The 20,509-nt window shown below is 39.2% G+C and overlaps 1 protein-coding gene across 3 annotated transcripts in view; it reads left to right on the top strand.

The window, feature by feature from the left end:
- VAPA (VAMP associated protein A) overlaps nt 1–17,021 on the top strand; it is a 33,944-nt gene extending 16,923 nt beyond the window's left edge. The window contains exons 1-7 of one of the 3 annotated variants that reach the window (XM_081205658.1): nt 1,374–1,396; nt 3,221–3,373; nt 5,905–6,008; nt 7,283–7,363; nt 9,912–10,151; nt 12,421–12,597; nt 15,399–17,021. In XM_081205658.1, the coding sequence (XP_081061784.1) occupies nt 5,907–6,008; nt 7,283–7,363; nt 9,912–10,151; nt 12,421–12,597; nt 15,399–15,554 (756 nt within the window). In that variant the 5' untranslated portion in view covers nt 1,374–1,396; nt 3,221–3,373; nt 5,905–5,906 and the 3' untranslated portion in view covers nt 15,555–17,021. Of the gene's footprint in view, nt 1–1,373; nt 1,397–3,220; nt 3,374–5,904; nt 6,009–7,282; nt 7,364–9,911; nt 10,152–12,420; nt 12,598–15,398 lie in introns of those variants that run through there. The other 2 variants (XM_081205657.1, XM_081205659.1) reach the window with 2 other exon arrangements.
- The last annotated feature ends 3,488 nt before the right edge of the window (nt 17,022–20,509 follow it).

The raw sequence follows: 20,509 nt of genomic DNA, 5'->3' as shown, positions 1-20,509 counted from the left end.
GGCCTCTATTAGACTGGATTTTTGAAGTTAAACAGCATCAAAACAAGCAAATTTAAAGAAAACCGGCAAGATGGATTGAGGAAAATTTGGCTGTGGACTTGAGACCTCCAGGCCGACAACATACAGACTGATGGACATGGGGAATCTAAACCGGGGAAGGGAGGGGGAATTCTAGAATCCAAAGGCTATGTAACCAACTTTTTGAATCTTCTTCTATCTTTTATCTTTTATCTTTCTATATAACTTTGGTATTTTGATTTAACATGTTTTTAAAAAAAGGGGGAATTCGTGGAAGGAAACGGGGTAGATCTTGGGGGAAATTTTTTTTTTCTATTTTGTTAAAGATGAGGAGTGATGTTAAGATTGTAATTTAAATTGGCTAATAGGCACAACATATTAGGTTTAAATTGGGAATGAGAACTTGTGGAACCAACTTAGGGAAAAGGGAATACAGTCGGGAGGGGAAGGAGGGAGTCCCAGAAAGAAGGTTATGAAAATAAGGGTTTAAAATTGGTCTTTCTGTTTCTTTCTTTTCTTTATCTTTTCTATTCTTTCTATTCTGTCATTACTGGAAATTCTAATAAATATGATTAAAAAAAATGAAAATAACTGTGCATCAAGGAAAAATCTGTCAGTTTTAGTTAAGTTCTTTTTTGTTCTACAGTTAATAACAGTCAAATTCTGTTTTTGGAGCAAAGCCTTTTCAGCATGTGATTTGCTTTTATTCACTTCTGGGGGATACCCCTGGAAGTTCAGTGCTAATCCTGTTAATTGCTTTGAATGGTTCCTAGATGAATAACATTAGAAAGGGATTGTATGTAAACCCATCTTGGCTAGTGGTGTCAACAATCATTTTTGGTTGTATAGTCAGATGTGGCTTCTTTTAGTCAGGTGGCACCTGTAAGACCTGTGTTTTATTTATATACCGTATTGGCCGAATATAAGCCGCACCTTTAAAATTCAAGGGGGGGAAAAGACAATACCCAAATATAAGTTGCTCCCTTAAAATTCTGCAGGCACTCACACTGTTTAATTTCTCCGTAGAAGTAATATCTTTCACTGTCATTTAAGAGCTAAATAGCTTTTATAAAGCTTTCTGTGCTAAGAATTTCTCTTGCATAAGTTGACATATGTTCAGGAATACACTGATACTATTAATTCGATACCATGTTGACAGTCTAGCATGTATGTGTTATAAACATGAGCTGTTTTCTACTTTTCGTATTTTGTTTACAGGAGAATAATGGTTGCATGTAGCATAAGGGCTACTAAGATGCCACCTGATCTGACAGTTGTTCTCCATCATAATTGTTTTGCTACATCAGACTTGGGTTCAGTGTAGTCCAGCGCTCTGTCACCAACAGCAGCCAGTAAGGTGATCCTGGAAAACACACAGGTAGTGATAGAAGAGAGGGCCTATTTGTCCCTAGAATTAGGTAATCAGATAGATGTTGTCTCTGAGTATGGAGGATCTAGTTTTTTTTATTTGTTTTAAGTTGAAGAGGATTTAGAGAGCTCTTGGCATAAAATCGTTAAAGTCAAATGATAATTTCTTTCCAAATGGGCTGCATAGGAGAAATTCCAACACGCTTGTGCAAGGGTAACATGATCTTCCATGTTGAAAGATCCATTTTTTGCTTTTATGGTTAAACCTATTGCCAGGTCATTCATTTTTAAAATTTCCTGGCCAGTGCATTTATATGTTGAATAAATATCTCATTTTATTGGTCCTGGACCAGTTGTTAATTTCACCGTACTACCCAAGAACCTAAGAGCTCAGAGAGAGGAAATACTTTTCTTCATTCCTTGCACATCATGATTTTACAAGCTTTATTATGTTCCATCTTGGCTTCCATTTTCGGAACTAAAATATTCTAATTTCTTCCACCTTTCCCTGTATGCAAGATGCTTGGCTTATTTTGGTAATTAGCTACTCAGTGATCGTCCAGCTGCAGGGAGTATTCAAATGCACGTGCACCATAGATCTATGTAATGACATAATAACACAAATGTATAGTTCTGTTTTCAGCTAATAGGATACCCACCAAATGATGGGAATTTTTGTAGCAATATGGTCATAGCAGGGCACATCTTTTTACAGCTGATTTTTCTCCATTGTTTCTTTTCTTGGCCACTGTTCCCTTCTTTTTGTCCTTTGAGACCTCTGCCTCTATCTGCTGCCTCATTGGCATGCTTGCCTCTGGCTGTTTACGTGCCTTCTCATTTTCATTCTTTTTCAGCTGTGGCTTATCCTTGTGGCTATTAGTGAGATGCCAGCCTCAAAAAAATAAAATAATAATAAAATCATTCAAATGGATGGATCCTTGCTGGTTTTTATTGACAGTCATGAAAATAGGTTGGCGTAGTGCAGGGTGCTGAGCCATGGGCCAGATGAGGCCCACCAATCTCTGTAAATTGGTTTACAAGGCTTCTTCCTCCACATTGGAGTTCTGACCTAGAAGTAGATGAACCTCACAGCCCAGTGTTGCAGTGGGGGAAAATTATGCTGTCTTTTCAGAGACGATTCTCGGCAGTTCAGAAGTAGGTCTCTGAAGAACAGAAACCGCTACCATTCTGGTATGTGTGTGTGATGCATGTTCCTTTTCCAGTCTTTCTCTTCCATGAGGTTGTTTTCCAGAATAAATGTTGCAGATTCCCTAAACAATATTTTTCCTTCCCTATCAGCTTGGACATCATATTCCTGTGATAGTAGAGTAGTTTAGGCAAAGGCAGGAGAGGTTTTGGACAGTATTGCACAGAGGATTCTTTTTCTAATTATTCCCAATTTTTATTTGGGTGTTTTCACTGCCATAGCACCAATGGCTACGTGAATGGAAGGCTGCTCTTACAACTTATTTTCCGCTCTTCCCTCTGAAAGGGTATCTCCAGAGGGTTTGGATAGTATGGGCTGTGTCGTGGGGACTATAGGAAGAGAAGGGAATTGTCAAAAACCAGACAGAGAAACATTGCCTGAGCAGAGCAGAGCACAAAAAGAGTATTAATTGAGGCAGGGACTTGCTGGCAGGCTTTTCTAAACTGCAAGATATTGGGAGAAAGGATGGAAGACAATAATAACTTGCTGGTTACCATTGACTACGTCTTAAACAAGGTCTGTAGATATGTCTTGATTTGGACCATTGGTTTGCTTGTGATTCCTGTTTTTGGAGATCACATCTAACAAATAGACTAATTACTAAACATAAACCTTTAACAATTTCAGGTCCCTTCACAGATGTAGTCACTACAAATCTTAAATTACGAAATCCATCGGACAGAAAAGTATGTTTTAAAGTGAAGACTACAGCACCTCGTCGATACTGTGTGAGGCCAAACAGTGGAATTATTGACCCAGGTTCTTCTGTAACTGTATCAGGTAAAAATGTTTGGCTGTTTTTCTTTCTTTTATTAGCAGTGGGAACCTTTTTCCTCTCCAAGGGACACATTCCTTCAGATTTTAATTTTATCCTGACTTCTTTTTAAGAGGTGATTTAATTACTGTTTGATTTTATATCAATGTTTATATTTGATGTTAGCTGCCCTGAGCCTGGTCTTGGCCAGGGAGAGCAGGATACAAATAAAAGTTGTTGTTGTTATTATGTTATGTCTGGGTCTACATATGAGCAGTGAGCAGGGCAAATTCCAAAATGGACAGGGCCAAAGCATGCATACACTGACTCCAGTCACCCATCCACACTAATACATAAAGTTTTATTGACTTCCATTTTGCATACTAAGAAAGGAGCTCCCTTTCTCATCATGCATCATTGAAACCCAGCAAAATGCCCATGCAGAGAACAATCTCTTACTCCACGAACAGCTTTGCAGCAGGGCTCCTTGACTGTATGTGTGCCTGCCTGTCTTCCATTAAGCTCCCCTGTCTCTTGGTCAGCATCCCTCTGTCTCCTGTGAGAGTGACAGAGATACTGTCTGGGAGGCAGACACACATATGAAAAAGAGCACTGAGCTAGATCATCTATTGATCATCTATAAATGATCAAAGTGCCATCCGTGGTAGGCTTCCCAAGCTCCCATGCATGACTTCCTCCAGTCTCTCTCCCATCCTTACCTTCTCTCTGATGATGAGACTGGAAGAAGTCAACTCTCTCAACTCTCTTCTCTTTTAGAGCTTGGATCCAAGGAGTGTCTTTGGATCCAAATTATATATGCAAAATATTAGGGCAAGAAGAATTCTCTGCAAACTCTCTTTCTCTGGTGATCATATCATTCCTGTTTGAAGGAGTGTGGCAGATCTCTTCTGTCCTCCTTTGCTAACATTCAAGGTCCTGGGCATCTCTTACCCAATATTTGTATACAGTGGTACCCCGCAAGACGAATGCCTCGCAAGACGGAAAACCCGCTAGACGAAAGGGTTTTCTGTTTTGGAGGCGCTTCGCAAGACGAATTTCCCTATGGGCTTGCATCGCAAGACGAAAGCCCATAGGGAAATGCTGGCGGTCGGGAGCAAAGACTTTCGTCCACAGCCGGCCTTCAGAAGAGGACCTCTTCTGAAGGCCGGCGGGGGGCAAAAGTCTTTGCTCCCCCCGCCTGCCTTCCCCCCCCCCCCCCGCCTGCCCCGGGCGATCTTAAAATGCTGGCGGGCGGGAGCGAAGCGTTCGCTGCCGACCCCCAGCATTTTAAAATCTCCCCCTGTCCCGGGAAGGTTTTAAAATGCTGGGGGTCGGGAGCGAAGCGCTGCCGAACCCCAGCATTTTAAAATCTCCCCGTGTCCCGGGAAGGTTTTAAAATGCTGGGGGTCGGGAGCGAAGCGCTGCCGAACCCCAGCATTTTAAAATCTCCCCGTGTCCCGGGAAGGTTTTAAAATGCTGGGGGTCGGCAGTGCTTCGCTCCCGACCCCCAGCATTTTAAAACGCTGTTCCGAAGGGGGGGCGGGGACACCTGCCCCAGCCGCCCCACTTCGGAAAGCTGTTCCGAAGTGGGGAGGGGGGGCGGGGACACCTGCCCCAGCCGCCCCACTTCGGAAAGCTGTTCCGAAGTGGGGCGGGGGGGCGGGGACACCTGCCCCAGCCGCCCCACTTCGGAAAGCTGTTCCGAAGTGGGGAGGGGGGGCGGGGACACATGCCCCAGCCGCCCCACTTCGGAAAGCTGTTCCGAAGTGGGGCGGGGGGCGGGAACACCTTCTGAAGGCGGGCAGGGGGCGAAAGTCTTTGTCCCCCCTGCCTGCCTTCCTAGGGGCTTTTAAATCGCCCCGGACAGCGGAGAAGTCCTCCGCTGTCCGGGGCGATTTTAAAATGCCGCCCGCCAGCATTTTAAGATCGCCCCGGACAGCGGAGAAGTCCTCCGCTGTCCCAGGGTTTTTTAAAATGTTGGGGGTGGGAAGAAAAGCCCTTGTCCCCCCCCCCCCAGCCTTCAGAAGAGGTCCGGGGACAGACTGTCCCCGGACCTGGTCTGAAGGCGGTTTCCCTAGGAACGCATTAATTGATTTTCAATGCATTCCTATGGGAAACCGTGCATCGCAAGACGAAAAAACCGCAAGACGAAGAGACTTGCGGAACGAATTAATTTCGTCTTGCGAGGCACCACTGTACATCACAGTGGTAATGGGTGGCCCTTTAATAAATTCTTCCCACCATTTTCAGATGTTTCAAACTTCTGTCTGCTTTAACTTAATTACATACTTACATCAAATTTGGAAGCTCAGGTTGTTATGTGGAAATTGAAATCCTGATTTTGCAAGTGAACTTGTTTTCATAATATTGGGGCATAACAGATAACTATAAAAGGCAAATTTGCAATAAATAATAGAACTTGATTCTTGCAAGAGATCTTGTTTATTATCTGTTCCAAATGACTGCACAGTTCTTTCATGCTGAGTTTAAAATTTTGAAATTGACAGGAAAAGTAGGTAGCATGCCTCTAGTAATTCATATTTTGTCTATTATACAGTGATGTTACAGCCTTTTGATTATGATCCAAATGAGAAGAGTAAACATAAGTTTATGGTACAGACAATCTTTGCTCCCTCAAACATTACAGATATGGAAGCAGTGGTAAGTAAATATATTTAATTTCAGTATTGTAAACTAACAAGATGAATTCTTACTTTTTGCCTTTTGCCATATTTTATCCAGTAGGGTTCTTGTATTATGTTCAACATACCGGTATATTTTGAGTGTCCAACTTCTCCTCCTCTGTTGCTTTGCTGGCACAAGCTGGAAGAAAGAATACTGTTGCGAGAGACCTCAAAATGTACATTCCACTTAGGAACTAAGCCTTGAGCTGCTTTCTTCATCTTCAGGGGGAAAAGTGTGTTTGCCATCAGTCGTTGTTACACCAATACTTACTTGGAACTAGTTGCATAAACTAGCCATTTTAATGCATCAGACATTAATGTTGGTCACACTTTTTTAAAAAAGTGTGCTTAATGTTACCACTTCTATTTTGAAGAAAAAATGGCCTGCTTCTTTTCTGACAAAATTTCAGTAGAATATAACATGGTTGTACAGTACTAAGCGCAGGAAGTAGTATCTACAAGGATTATCTTTGTTTTCTGCCTTTAAATTTCATAAATGCTGTTGCAAAGTGGTGCACATCTTTCCTTGTTACTGGTAATTTATTGGATTGCTGTTTCACTTCCCCTGATAAGATCTATAATCTGAAGAGTCTTGTGTTTATCAATTTTGTGGCAAATACAACTTCAGAGTTTCTAATTTTAGAAAGTAGGGGGAATCTCTTCTTTCAGGGAATATGCCAATCAAATTTCCTTCCTGATAGCCTGATCCAAACAAAAAATAAAATAAAATATTTCCCCCCCCACTATCTTTGAACATGACATGTTTTAGTCCCCCCCCATTTGATATCCACCAAAGCACTGAAGATTAGGCTGAGAGATAGTATCGTTTCTTTGTTTATTAAGCAGAGAGGTGCACAAGCCCCATACCTGTGTATGTTATATTTTCTGTTACATCTAAACTGGAAGCCTATGCTTGCCAGAAATGGAACAAACCATGGTTTCAGATCCTGGTAACCATAGCCTCCCAATTTGGGGAGTGTAGTGGGATATAGTGGGAATGTATGGCTAATTAAACCAGGAAAACTTATAGTGGTATACCCCAGTGTGCTCAGACACAAGACTTGTACATATTTTTGCTTAATATCTTCCCAGACTTGGTTTGCCTAAGAGCTTCATGTCTAAGTAATTATTTAAACCATAATTTCCCACTTCTAAGCCTATTCAGTCTTAAAATACTTTGTATTTTGCAAAGTTTGCATATTATGACTTACTAAAAAGCAGCTAAAATTTAATTTATTTTCGTTGTCCTAGTGGAAGGATGCAAAGTCTGATGACTTAATGGACTCCAAATTGAGATGTGTATTTGAAATGCCTAATGAAAATGATAAGCTGGTAAGTAAATAAACAAAAATGAAACAACTTCAAGTAGTGATTTTATAACAACATATCTTAAGCTAAGAATGTGCTTTGTAGTTGTTTTGTATCTGAACAGTTTATGTAATTGTATTAAATAAATTAAAATATGGGGCAGTGTAACCAGTGATTCAGTAGCACACAAAAAGCTTTGTATTTTTACATTTCTTTTTAGCATACAGTATAAGTGCACTATTTTCTGTAACCTCCCTATCAGTCTCTTCTTCATCAGTGTGTGCCATATGAAATTGTGCATGCATATCCCTAGCTCATTTTGTCAAAGTGAAAGCTGCCTTGGTTCCACCTCTTGAAAACTGTGTTGCTTACACAGTGAGTGCAAGCTAGTCAGTTGGGAAGATGGGGTGTGTTTCAAAGAGGTGCAATGACCTTGTCACTGGGAACTGAGCAACAAAACTTCAAGACTCCCATGTATGATCACATAAAAATCTTTGAAGAAGGGTAGCAGTTCAAAAGATAAAGCAGTATGGTAATATATTCTAAGAGCTCATATGTTTTTATGACACAATGAGCTACGGGCAATCCTACAATACTCTCCTGTTAAGGAGGATGAAACAAGTTGGAAGCATGAGTGAAAGGGGTTATTAGCATAGGAACTTCTATATTTTTTATTTCAGTGCTGTAGCTAAAAGCTACAAGTGTGAGATCTGAGAAAAGGAAGCTGACAGTATGCATCCAATTCCTTCTTTGCCAATTTAGGCTGCACCATCTTACCTGGTACCTGGTGTTAAGTTGCACATGCTGTATAGGTACGTAGGAAATGGTCCTGGGCAGCAGAACATGGTTGTCATACTATTTGCAAGGATGTGCTTTTTGTTGATTCTTGCATGAAGATGCACCATTGCTCAGTGTTGACCCAAGACATTTGCTGCCTAAAATAGAGCTCCAGTGCCCTCTCCCGTTCAGGGACAACAGTTTTCAAAACGCTTGCTTGCAGCATTCAGACAGCAATTCCTGCCCTTACTGCCTGCCATCTCATAGTGTTTCCTAAAGCAGGGCTAGCCTTGCCACTGGTGTAACTGTAGTCAGGGTATCTAGAAATTGATATGGCCAAGATCATGCTATGAAGCACAGAACTCTTAGATTTAATGAAAAAGCTGCTAAATCCTAAGGCCTTGAGATCTGTAATGTTCTTAAAACTGTCTTCTAATTTTTGTTATTGAGAGACTTAAATGGGCCATTGTTTTGCAAAATATTTAAAAACTTCAGATAGCACAGTAATGGCATGATGATAACCTTGGTACAACTTAAGAATTCCTGCCTGTGATTCTTAAATCCTTGTTCTTTTGCCTCTACAAATCTGTTGCCCTCCAATATCCTTTATGCTTTCCTCTTCTCCCCCTGCCCCGCATCAATAGTCCAAGCTATTGCCACTTAGTTATTGCGGTCATTGTCACAAAGGTAAATAAATGTATGGCCTTGAATTCCATTTGCAATATTTTGAACAGTGTACCTAAGGAAGAGGTTGCTGTGGGAAAGTTGAGGGCCAGCTCTCACATGATTATACATGGTTGGGTTGTGGGGAAAAGTGAAACCTATATCCAGACAAGGATGTAGGAACTTTTAAATCTAGTTGGTTGGGGTAATTTACCAGTCCATAATTGATAGAGACAGGGAAGACCATGCTTTAATCTCTAGGGTTGGGGTAGAAAGTTATATACTATATCATCCACCTTAAGAAGAAAGACAATTTAAAGCTTTTCAGAAGTATTATTCACATTTGTCCACCATGCACTGATGTTTGATATTTGCTAGCTTAGTTTTCCATTTATTAAACCAGAAGATTATTTGCAGATTTTTTTGTATTTCAAGCATGTTTCCTTGATACAATTAGTTATGTAGCGCTGCTATTTTTTATAGAAAGTGCTGCTTTACAGAAAATAGGAGAGAGGAAACAGTGAACTTAATTGAGCTGGAGGATACACTATAATCCAGCCAGAAATCTGTTTGCTATGGTTTTGCCGTTGAAGTTCTGCTGTCAAGCTGCTTTTAAAATTTCTTGTCAGCAGTTGGAAGTGCTGTGGAAACCCCAACAAAAGTAGCCTTAGCTTCTATATGTGGTTCTGTATATAGTTTACAGTATACAGTGGAACCTTGGTTCCCGAACAGCATAGTTTCCGAACAAATCGGCTCCCAAATGCCGCAAACCTGGAAGTAAGTGTTCTGGTTTGTGGACATTTTTCAGAAGCTGAACGTCTGATGCAGCTTCCGCTTGACTGCAGGAAGCTCCTGCAGCCAATCGGAAGCTGTGCCTTGATTTTCGAATGGGCTCCCAGAATGGATTAAGTTCGAGAACCAAGGTACCACTGTATTGTGTATAGCACAATCATATACATATTTAGCCAGAAGTAAGTCCTGCTGTTTTCAGTGAGGCTTACTCTCTACTAAGTGATTAGATTAGCACCCTTAGTCAATAAAATCAATAAAAGAAGCTAGCTTTTTTGCCTATTCCTGTCTTGTAAGCTGTTACTTGACTGCTTGTGCATAACATTTATGTTTTTCTAAGTAGCAGAGAGGGGTTGCAGAGCCTAATCCTTTAGCCGTTGGTTTAGTCACTCCCCTAAGTCTTGCAATGAGAGATCTGCTGAGTGCTGAGGGCATGTCTCAGCTTCCACCTCAGACTTTATCTTCATCAGGATCCGTACACATAACTCCATCCAACAGCAAGAATCTTCAGATACCTGCAAGTTATAGCCAGAAGATTGACATGATGGAGCAAGGCAGTGAGGTCAAACACAAGATGAATCAGGTTTGTTTTAGGGAGCTGAAAGCACTCAAACTCTTCTAGTGCCTCAGTGGTTAATTGAATTTATTGTAGTTAGCTAAGAAAATATCAATAGGCTTAAATTGGAAGAGAGCATTATTTGAACTATGAAAATGGCTAAAATAGCATTACTTTTGTAGTGTATTCTGCTCTCAAATTTTGCTTTATTAATTTTTGTTGCTAGGATTGAGATATATGGCAAGGGGAAGAAGTGAAAGGCCTCAGATGGAAGGGACCAAAAAGGGTTAGTAAGGCAGTTGAAACAGTCTTAGGGCAGGAGCCTAAATTCTCCTTGGCAACTGGAAACAAATCTTTGGATTTGTTCTGATATTACACCAAGTCATGGTTTGGTTCTGAGAACTGCCTCAAAAGAGCCCATTCACTCCATCCTCCCCTTGTACATGTGGTTATTTTCTGGTTTTCACAAATCATAGTTTGTCACTATTTCTGAACCAGGAAACCATGGTTTGCACTTTTCCTGCAAAAAAGGTATGTGCATTGGGTAGAATTATTTGCCGTAGCTGAAAGAAACATGTGTCAATAATATTTGACAGAGATAACAGTTGATATTAAGGGGGTTATTAGTTTACAAAATATACTTATCTGAAATGTTACAGTTATTTTAATTCCAAACCTATGCATAATAAATGTTTCCTATTAAAACTCTTTTAAAAAATGATAATTTTAGGAAGCTAAATTTTGTGCTTGATTCAGCCTTGTATGTGTCAAATGCATACAGCATACACAATGACGTCTTACTGTACTTTGCAAGTCTGTGTCTATTGCCATATCATTTATTCAAGCCTATACTGTTTGTATTATAATCAAATACAGTAAAAATGTTTCCTAAATATTTGAAGTTTCTTGAGTCATATTGCAGATTAGCCACTGTGCTTAGTGACTGTCACATGAAATACATAGTTTTTCAGTTCTTGATGTCCTAACTTCTTTCTCTGCCATGCTCTAATTTATTCCTCTCCATTATATCAACTAATCGTAAGGCAGCATTACCTTTTGCAGTGATGTTAATGCTAATCCTGGTTAGCTCAAAATCACAGTTGGCAAACACATTAAGAAAGGGGAGCATAAGGAGTGTGCAAGCCCAGGGACATTCCTAATCTCCCAACCATGATTGGGTCATCAGGAACATTGTGTGGACCCGATTACTCTCTGTCTTACACCCAGGGCTAAGATGTTTATTTCTGTTGAGTTTTTCTCATCTTAGAATCAGGTGGGTACAAATTGTTTCTCTATTTTTAATCCACTTGAATTTTTTTTAAAAAAATTGATGTTGGAAAATTTTGTAAAGGGTTCACCCTATCTAGGGTTTTCCTAAGATATGCCAGTGGACAACAGCTTTAAGTGAAAAATTAGGCCTTTATTAATACAAATGTATGTAGAGTCAGCAAATGAGGCTGGCTGAACTTTGATCCTCTCGGGCATTATCTTTTATACACATTCAGCTACACAGGCAATTACCACTTCAGACAATTACATCAGTTACAGAATCACACTTACAGCACACTGTCATTATTCTTAAACCACTTGGAGGTCCTTTGGCTTTTCTGACTAGCCCACCCCAACTTTCTCATGTGCATACACATAGCCACAGGGTGTGTGCCTGTGTATCCCCCCCCCACTTTTTGGTTATTATGTTACTTATTTTCTGTTTTTATACTGTAAACTGTCCTGTGATCTTTGGATAAGGGGCAGTATGTGAATTTTATAAATAATAACCATCTTTCTTCATTGTCTTCTGATTAATTGCTCTTTGTATTAGATGTCTGCCAATGTCTGCTTTCAGGTATCTATGCTGGGTCTCTTCTTGACCCAGGATTTAGTGCAATAACTATACTATACATCTCCTAGTGTTTTGTTCATACCTCATCTGTTTACATTTTGTTCCTTTCAGTTGTGCTAGGAACTGTAAGAGAACACAGGCTTGTGTATACTTCTATTTTAAAACAATTTGTTCTTTAGGAAAGATTTAGTAAAGCTCATATGCAGATTTCAGACTGCAAAGCTCTAAGTGAGGAAAATGAATTCAGAGATGAAATAAAATGGGGAAATGGTCCTGCAACATATCTTTATCAATCATCTTTAACAATGGTTATTCTCTGGTTGTTTTTTCAGCTTTGTCATCTTTGTAACTAACTTGGTATCCCCCCCCCCCATGGTACTAAAACTAAAAAATGCTTAATGCTAGCTTTGATTAAAGAAAATCCTGTTCTGAAACCATGTTTAATATTTGCAGAATGACATAGATGCAAGCAAATCTGCTCCAATACTGAATACAGCTAAGCAGGATGGTCCAATGCCAAAACCACACAGTGTTTCGCTTAATGACACTGAAACAAGGAAGCTAGTGGAAGAATGCAAAAGACTTCAGGCGGATGTGGTGAAACTATCAGAGGAAAACAGACATCTGAGAGTAAGTTCATAAGAGCAGATTCATAAAAGTTGTTTTTAAAAAAACACCCTGTTTAAACGGAAGTATTTATCATAGTACCCTTCTTATACATCCCATATCATTTTTTTCCAAGAACAAAGAATTGGTAAGCAATAGGCAACATCACAATAGCAGACATGATGGGATTTCACAGGGCTCTCCTCCTCACCCACCTCACACCTGAGCAGATTTTGGAGGAGCGTAAGGAACTGTGGAGGGGAGGAAGGGATGTCACCCACAGGATTTAGCAAACCTACAGCAAATTTCCCGGTCAGAGTATGTTTAATTCTTCAGATTTTTAATGTCAGAGATAAAGTTTAATTTTTTAATAACACACAGTAAAATAATTTGACGCTGGCTTCAACTTAAGCGACTTTTCTTAACTGATAGTCCTGTTAGCACCAAGCCTGCTCTGTTCATGTGCCTGTTGTTAAGGACTACCTCCAAACCAGAATATCAAACCAGAATCTGACTAATCAGATTTGTTGATGAAAATAAAATTATTCTTAAAACTTAGTTCACATTTTAAACTAGGATTTAGACTCTAAGATCCTGCCTGGGTCACCTAGATGCCTGTGGGAAAGCGACAAGCAGGACTCAAGGACAAGATCACTCCCCTCCTGTAGTTTCTAGCTTCTTATTCAAAAACATACTGCTTCCAACAACTGCTGAGGCAGCATATAGCTGTCTTAGCTAGCAGCCATTGATAGCCCCATGAATTTGTTCAATCTTCTTTTAAAGCCACCCAAGTTTGTGACTACCACTGGCATTCCATCGTGTGGGAGCAAGTTCCATAGTTTAACTGTGCTATGTGAAAAAGTACTTTCTTTTCTATGAAAGTATTTTCTTTTATATGTGAGTTTACTGTGAGGTTCCCTTGGTTTGAATCCAAGAGATGTCATCCTGTAATTGTCATCAAGAGTATGTCCTGTATTCTAGTGGCTGTGAAAACTACACACTTTGCAGAGATGAGGTAGCTGGAGGGTATAAAATAGGAGTGCAGGATCACCCACTTTTAAATCATGAAGATTTATGACTACAAACAAAAGAACATAACACTTACTCTGCATCTCATGGACCAACACTGACTTGGATCCAATTTGCAGTATCCCATGTGCATGTAGAAAATTTCTCACTCCCCCTTCCCAAAAGAGCCACTCCCACCCCAAGGTACTGTAGAGGGTCCAAGTATGATACCTGAAAGTGTATGATTTCTGTCCAAGAGTTGCAGTTCTGCAGCTGAAATCACCAACGTCATATACCATGTGCAAGTAGAAGTTCTTTCTGCTCATGCACAAAGCTCTGGGATTCCAAACAGTCTTCTTTGCCTAGTAACTATTAGCTTTGCTCCTAGAAAGTTTCAGTTTATTTACAGCCTGATATATGAAGTTTTAATCAGAAGTAAGTCCAAATTCAGTAGTGCTTAATTTCTAGATAAACATATGTAGTAGTGCAGCTGTTAGCCTTCAAGTAAGTGATCTTGCTTAGTATGCTTGCATGTGTACAGAGAGCCAAACAGCCAAACAGAAACCTGTCCCTTGATCTTTAGGCATATATAATTATGCACAGTGTAAAATCTATGTGGTATGCATGATTTAAAATTTGTCTGCAGCCTTGTCTCACTCTTTTAGTCCTTGTTTCTCATTATGTCCTTGCCCATGACATCAGTTCTCTTGGCTTTTATCACAGTTGACTGAAGGTCCCTTCCTCTGTTACATGACTATTTTTCCTTGCTGCGCCTTATGCATCACTTCCAACATGGCCTATAAAATATCTGCCCACGTTCTTTCTTCCCTACCCTTGGCATTCTTTGCCTGTCCCTGTAGCTTCCCCCACCCACTGCCCATCTTAAATGGGAAGCCCCTTGGGGTCAGGGACCTATCTGATTTATTCTATTCTGCAAAGTACCATGTACTGATGGCACAATACAAGCATATAGGAATAATAATTAGTTGTGAACATGTATTTTATTTGTTATAAGGTATTTGAGTGTATTCTTATTATTCCTAAAGGGGATCAGTTTTCAGTTACTTAAATTGATCCTTTTTTCTTGGTAATTTTAAAATCTCCTTGATTTAAAACCAACCCACCCTTGAAATAATACTATAACAGCCTGACTAATAATCATAGTCAGTGGCTTCCACTGACAGAAAGGGTTTGGCCTCTCCCGAGAATCAGGGGACTGTCCTAAATGAAGTCAGTTGTTGAACAGGGGGTTGAGGGTAAAGGAGAGATAGGATTTGCCCCAGTTTTCAGCTTTTACACTTCCTTGCATCCAAGGTAGTGTAAGCTTTCCCTTGGTGTTTTTTGTTTCTTTGTTTGTTTGTTTTTGCTTGTCTTTACGTTTCATTTCTGAGCATTATACAAAGCCATGCAAATCTTGTGTTCACTGAAAATCTAGAAGGTGCAGTGTTATGCTGTTTGATTAATTTGCAATCCTGAGCTAATAGTGGTGTTCTGGGATAAATTGCCATCATCAGTGGAACAGTTTAAATAGTTGGGTCTTTTGTTTCCCCAGTTTTGTAAACAGGCTATTATTGATGGTAAATAACAGTAGAAGGATTACTATATTTTGCTGTTGTTGCTAATTTATACACAACATGCTACATTTTATTTTGTGCTACATTTTGACATCTTTTAAAGTCAGATACTGTGCACACACACAAATAAATTTGTATCTCATCTTAACCTGTCTTAAGTTTTAAAATGTTTTGGTTAAATTCAGATCTGTAACAATCTCTTTGATGATTTTTGATTGATTATTTCCCCCCATGTGTTTTCAGGATGAAGGTTTGAGGCTGAGAAAGGTGGCACACTTGGATAAACCTGGAACATCAGGCTTGGCTCTCCGAGATAATGTCTCCAATCCTCTTCCCTCACTTCTTGTTGTAATTGCAGCCATTTTCATTGGATTCTTTTTAGGGAAATTCATCTTGTAGAGAGGGGAAAAAGAGAGAGAAGCATGCAGAATGCAGCTTCCTTTTTTTTCTTGGCCAGAAAAAAATGTATTTACCTACCACTTCATTGGTAGTATGGCCCCAAGTGACCATTATTGTGTACAGCATCATACAGGCTTTGCCTCTAATGATCTTGCACGGTTAGACAACACAATAAAAAGACAAACTGGCCGGCTGCTGGACAAATTGTATATTAATTCATCAATAGCAGGTGTCAGTTGCACATTCAGTCCTTTATGAAAAGTCATACATAAATAAAGAATTGTTCTTTCTTTCTGTGGTTTTAATAAGAGTTCAAAAATTGTTCAGAGTCTTGTAAATGTTATTTTAATAATCCTTTAAAAAAAATATCTGTTGCTCTTGCCTCTTGGAAAATGATTATTAGAATGTTAATCCCACTTGTTCAGGAATATGATGAGGCATTCTGCGGGGAAATGATTCCTCTTAGTGTGTAAATTTTATCCTTTACCTTACTTTGCTAATATCATGGCAGAATTTCTTACCCCTTGTGAGGCAGTTGTTAAAGTTTTCATCCTTACAGCCCTGTCCCATGGTATTTAACATACAAAAAAATAAAACTGTTAACATACTTTATGCTGGGTAGCTTGTTTCTGTGAATTCCACTTTGAGAAAAGTTTTCCTTCAAGTTTTACACATAACCTTGTCACAGGTGAATGTTCAGTTCACTAGCTGTGGCTTGAACTGGTGCCAGTGAAGCTTTGGAAGAAACATAGCTGTTTCCATACTATTTAACCGGCAGAAAAGGTTTCTGGCTTTTTAAGCAAAATGAAAGGTTAGAATTAGTTCTGTTTTGGGACATGGGACTAATTACAAGAGGCAGGTATTTTAAACTTGTCTTTTAAAATAGTGGTGGACTTTGCAGGTATCAAATAGGTATATTTCTGTTGATTCATTGATGCTCCCTTATCTGGAGTCCCCAGTAGTCCTTTAATGATCAATAATTTTGCATTCAGGCTGACTAGTCCAGATGTTTTCTGGAAATACATTCTGTGTGACCTTTCCAAATAATTTTTCCTTAAGTACCTTAGGTTGATTCCAGCTGAGCAATCTTTTATCATTTAGTTGTATGAAAGGAAAATAAAGTTTTGTCCAGCAAATATGTCTTGGCACACTTGCCCATTAGCTATGCATACCTTCTATGTTCTAGAAAGTTTATTTTGTTGGGTCTGAACTGCTTCTCCTCACTTAACCTCATGGCTTGTTTCATTTCTGATCTCTATGTCATTAAGTAGATAATTTTGAAAGCACAATACTTAGCTATTTTTAACTGTTAGCCACCATAGGGAGTTATTTCAGAACTGACATTCTTGAAAGGCTTATTCCTGTAGGCAGAATTTTGTATATTCTTGGATATGGATGCAGCTAACTGTTCGATCTTATGTAGCTGAGAAATGTTCTAGCAAAAATATACATATTGGTTGCCTTTGATTTCTAGTGCTTTTTTATTGGAAAATATACATCATGTACTGTCACTGCTGTCTCTGGCAAACTTTTATAACATGCAATTTGCAAAGAAGAAGATGAACAATCCATTGCATGATGTTTCACTTTAAAAGCATGCAAATACAAACATTTCCTTTTTATGTGTTCTGGTATCTGCATTCAAGTCTTCTCTGACCATGGTGACTGGAAAAAGTATGCTCAAGTCTAATTCTCATTTCATCAGTTCTGAAACCATAAGACTCTCCATACTGTGCTGTATAAATGGTACGTCAGAAGAAATCATTTATTCCTTAAAGGAACTTGACCATTGGAAGATTACAGGGGGAGGGGGGGGCTAATGTACAGGCTGTAACTTCTGGATGCATTTGGATATTTCTATATGGAAGGAGAAAATTTAAAAGTTACATTTGCTGTTAAAGGAGTGTACACAAAGGTTTGTAGTAATAGCTACACATTTTAGGGTTAGAGATTAGAGAATAATTCATCAAAGACAAACTGAACTTAGAAGCTTGATATTGAGAAGTATCCTGATGTCAGACAATAATGACGATCCAGAGACTGCCATCTGATTATCATAAATATTGAATAAGTGATAAATTAAGTAGTGAGAGCCTGTTGGGCCATGTAGTTGGATTATATGTTTTAAAGAGAACTATTATTGAACAAGTCAAGGCGCATTTGGGCGTCATGTCCAGTATACGTAAAGTGCGGTGCTCCTTAAATGGATGCCCTTCTGGTTTCTAATAATCCTTTCATAATTGTATATAAAATGTAATGCTAAACTATTTTTTTGCTCTCAGGAGTGATTTTGGATGATATCAACTGTATTCAGTGAAATTATGTAACACGGATTAAATTGTCTGTTTCTGAAATGGTTAGAACTTTGCCTGCTTGCTTGTGTACATAAATGTGAGGAAAATCTGTCCCTGTTACTAATAAGCGTCAGAAAACTGTGTGTGTGAGAACCTTCTGTCCCCTTAACATTAGATTTCATGTATGTTGTGAATTACTTGATCCTGCAGCCTGGATAGTCATAAGCCTTTGTAACATGTCTTAGTGTACATTACAGCCGAATATAAATTATGATAGAAAACATTGTGTATTTCAAATTATATAGACAGCCTAAAAGAAGCAGATGAATGAACAGAGAATAAACTATGTATTCCTTCTTTTGCTCAGTAAGTATAAAGTGGCAGAGAAGCATTGTTGAAGCTCTGTTTAATCAGTTTAAAAATGAAGCCTCTGATAACATAATATTAAATGAAGTTCTGAGGTGTACATCCCTATGCATATATCTTTGTTGTCTACATGTAGACTGATATACTACCGCAGCCCAATACTTTAAGTGGGTGCTATTAGTTTAATTGTAAAAAATGAATTATTTTGAAAATTTGTAAAGGTGTTGAAGTCTTTCCAACTAAGCCTTAAGATTGGTGGTATTGTGCAGAATAGGATTATGATAAAACTTCGTAGTTGCTGCTTTGGACTATTAATACATGGTCTGAAGAATCAGGCCAACTCTTTAAAATCTGTTAGCATTTCAGCAAATACATCTAGTTTGGAGAAATGTTTTTATATTTGTGCATGCAGAAATCATTGCACATTTTCTTTTGGTGTTATTTATTTTGTTTCTAAGCATGCTGAGAGAAGGCTGGAAGTTTCAAGTAATTTTTGAATGGGTGGTTGAGGATGTGCACGCATACTGTTCCTACAGCGTTGCCTGTAGGGTGAATTACTGACCTTTAAAGCCCTAAACGGCCTCAGCCCAGTATACCTGAAGGAGCGTCTCCACCCCCATTGCTCAGCCTGGACACTGAGGTCCAGTGCCGAGGGCCTTCTGGTGGTTCCCTTGCTGCAAGAAGCCAAGTTACAGGGAACCAGGCAGAGGGCCTTCTTGGTAGTAGCACCCACCCTGTGGAACTCCCTCCCATCAGATGTCAAGGAAATAAACAACTATCTGACTTTTCGAAGACATCTGAAGGCAGCTCTGTTTAGGGAAGTTTTTAATGTTTGAAGTTTTATTCTGCTGGAAGCTGCCCAGAGTGGCTGAGGAAACCCAGCCAGATGGGCGGGCTATAAATAATAAATTATTATTATAAAGAGACCCTGGTTGTATTAGCAATTTCTCAGGTGGTTATCAAATGATATCTTGCTGCAAAAATTCTGGGCTGGTACCTAATATTGTAAGTGTGTAAGATGAATAGGTGGTGTCTTTTAAGAACGTTTGTTTTCTAATAGTTTTATTTCTTACACAAGAAAGGCTTTGATGGAAGTTGCCGTCCATCATAGTGTATAGATTGCCCCCCTCCCAAAGGAGAAAAACCTGATCACTATATTTTAGTTTATGGTTATCACAAAATGTTTTCAGACAATTGAGTTAATATCCCCAAATCAGTGAAACTTTCTAGAAGGGACATAATGATTACAAATTCAACATGCTCACATAAAAGTATTTGTACTGGTAAACATTCTCATAAAATATTTCACCTTTAGGGTTATATTAGCATAAACTCTGAACTTCAGAAATCTTAGCGATGGGGAGAAAATGGACGTTAGTGGTTGATTTTTGTCTTAAGCATCAAACTGGGACACTGAACAGTTTGCTTACCTGAGATATGGATGTCTACTTGTTCATAAACAATGGACATAATTTGTACTTGGTGGAATTCAGATGCATCAAGTATTGTTACATATATCAGGTGTCTGGGGTAGTATGAAATATTCATGGTGGATTTGGTTCTGTAGACTGAATCCAGGTAGTTATTAATGAGAATTTTAATATTTTGTCACAGCTGCTACAGTTGGGGGGACAAAGGAGGGGGAAGGGGAGAGGTTAGGATAACCAGGTTAATAGGCACAAATGCCTTGATAGATATTTTGGATTTTCAGTTTGGGATGAGACCTGAGTTGGGATTTTGTCTCTTGCACTTCTACCACTTTAATAGTCTGCTTTGCTGCCACCTGCTGTTCGTTGGGCCTGGAAATTGAAATCTTGCCATAAGGACAAATAATGTAAACTGAAGAATGCTTACTTTCTGTTTATATTCATTTGCATATTTTTAAACTTTCAATTTGTAAACTAAAATATACAGTGGTGCCTCGCAAGACGAAATTAATCCGTTCCGCGAGTCTCTTCGTCTTGCGGTTTTTTCGTCTTGCGAAGCGCGGCTATTAGCGGCTATTAGCGGCTTAGCGGCTATTAACGGCTTAGCGGCTTTAAGAAAAAGGAAACAAACTCACAAGAACTCGCAAGACGTTTCGTCTTGCAAAGCAAGCCCATAGGGAAATTCGTCTTGCGGAACGACTCAAAAAACGGAAAACTCTTTCGTCTTGCACGTTTTTCGTCTTGCGAGGCATTCGTCTTGCGAGGTACCACTGTACTTTGGATCCCATCATGGCCCTATATATTCTTAGGCCCCTTGTTCATAATAGTTTTGATTTTTACTGCAGCGTATCTCAGTAGGTTGTTTGAA

The sequence above is a fragment of the Podarcis bocagei genome, assembly GCF_964188305.1.
Source record: "Podarcis bocagei genome assembly, chromosome: 8".
NCBI lineage: Eukaryota > Metazoa > Chordata > Lepidosauria > Squamata > Lacertidae > Podarcis > Podarcis bocagei.
This window is presented reverse-complemented; position numbering and strand designations above follow the sequence as displayed.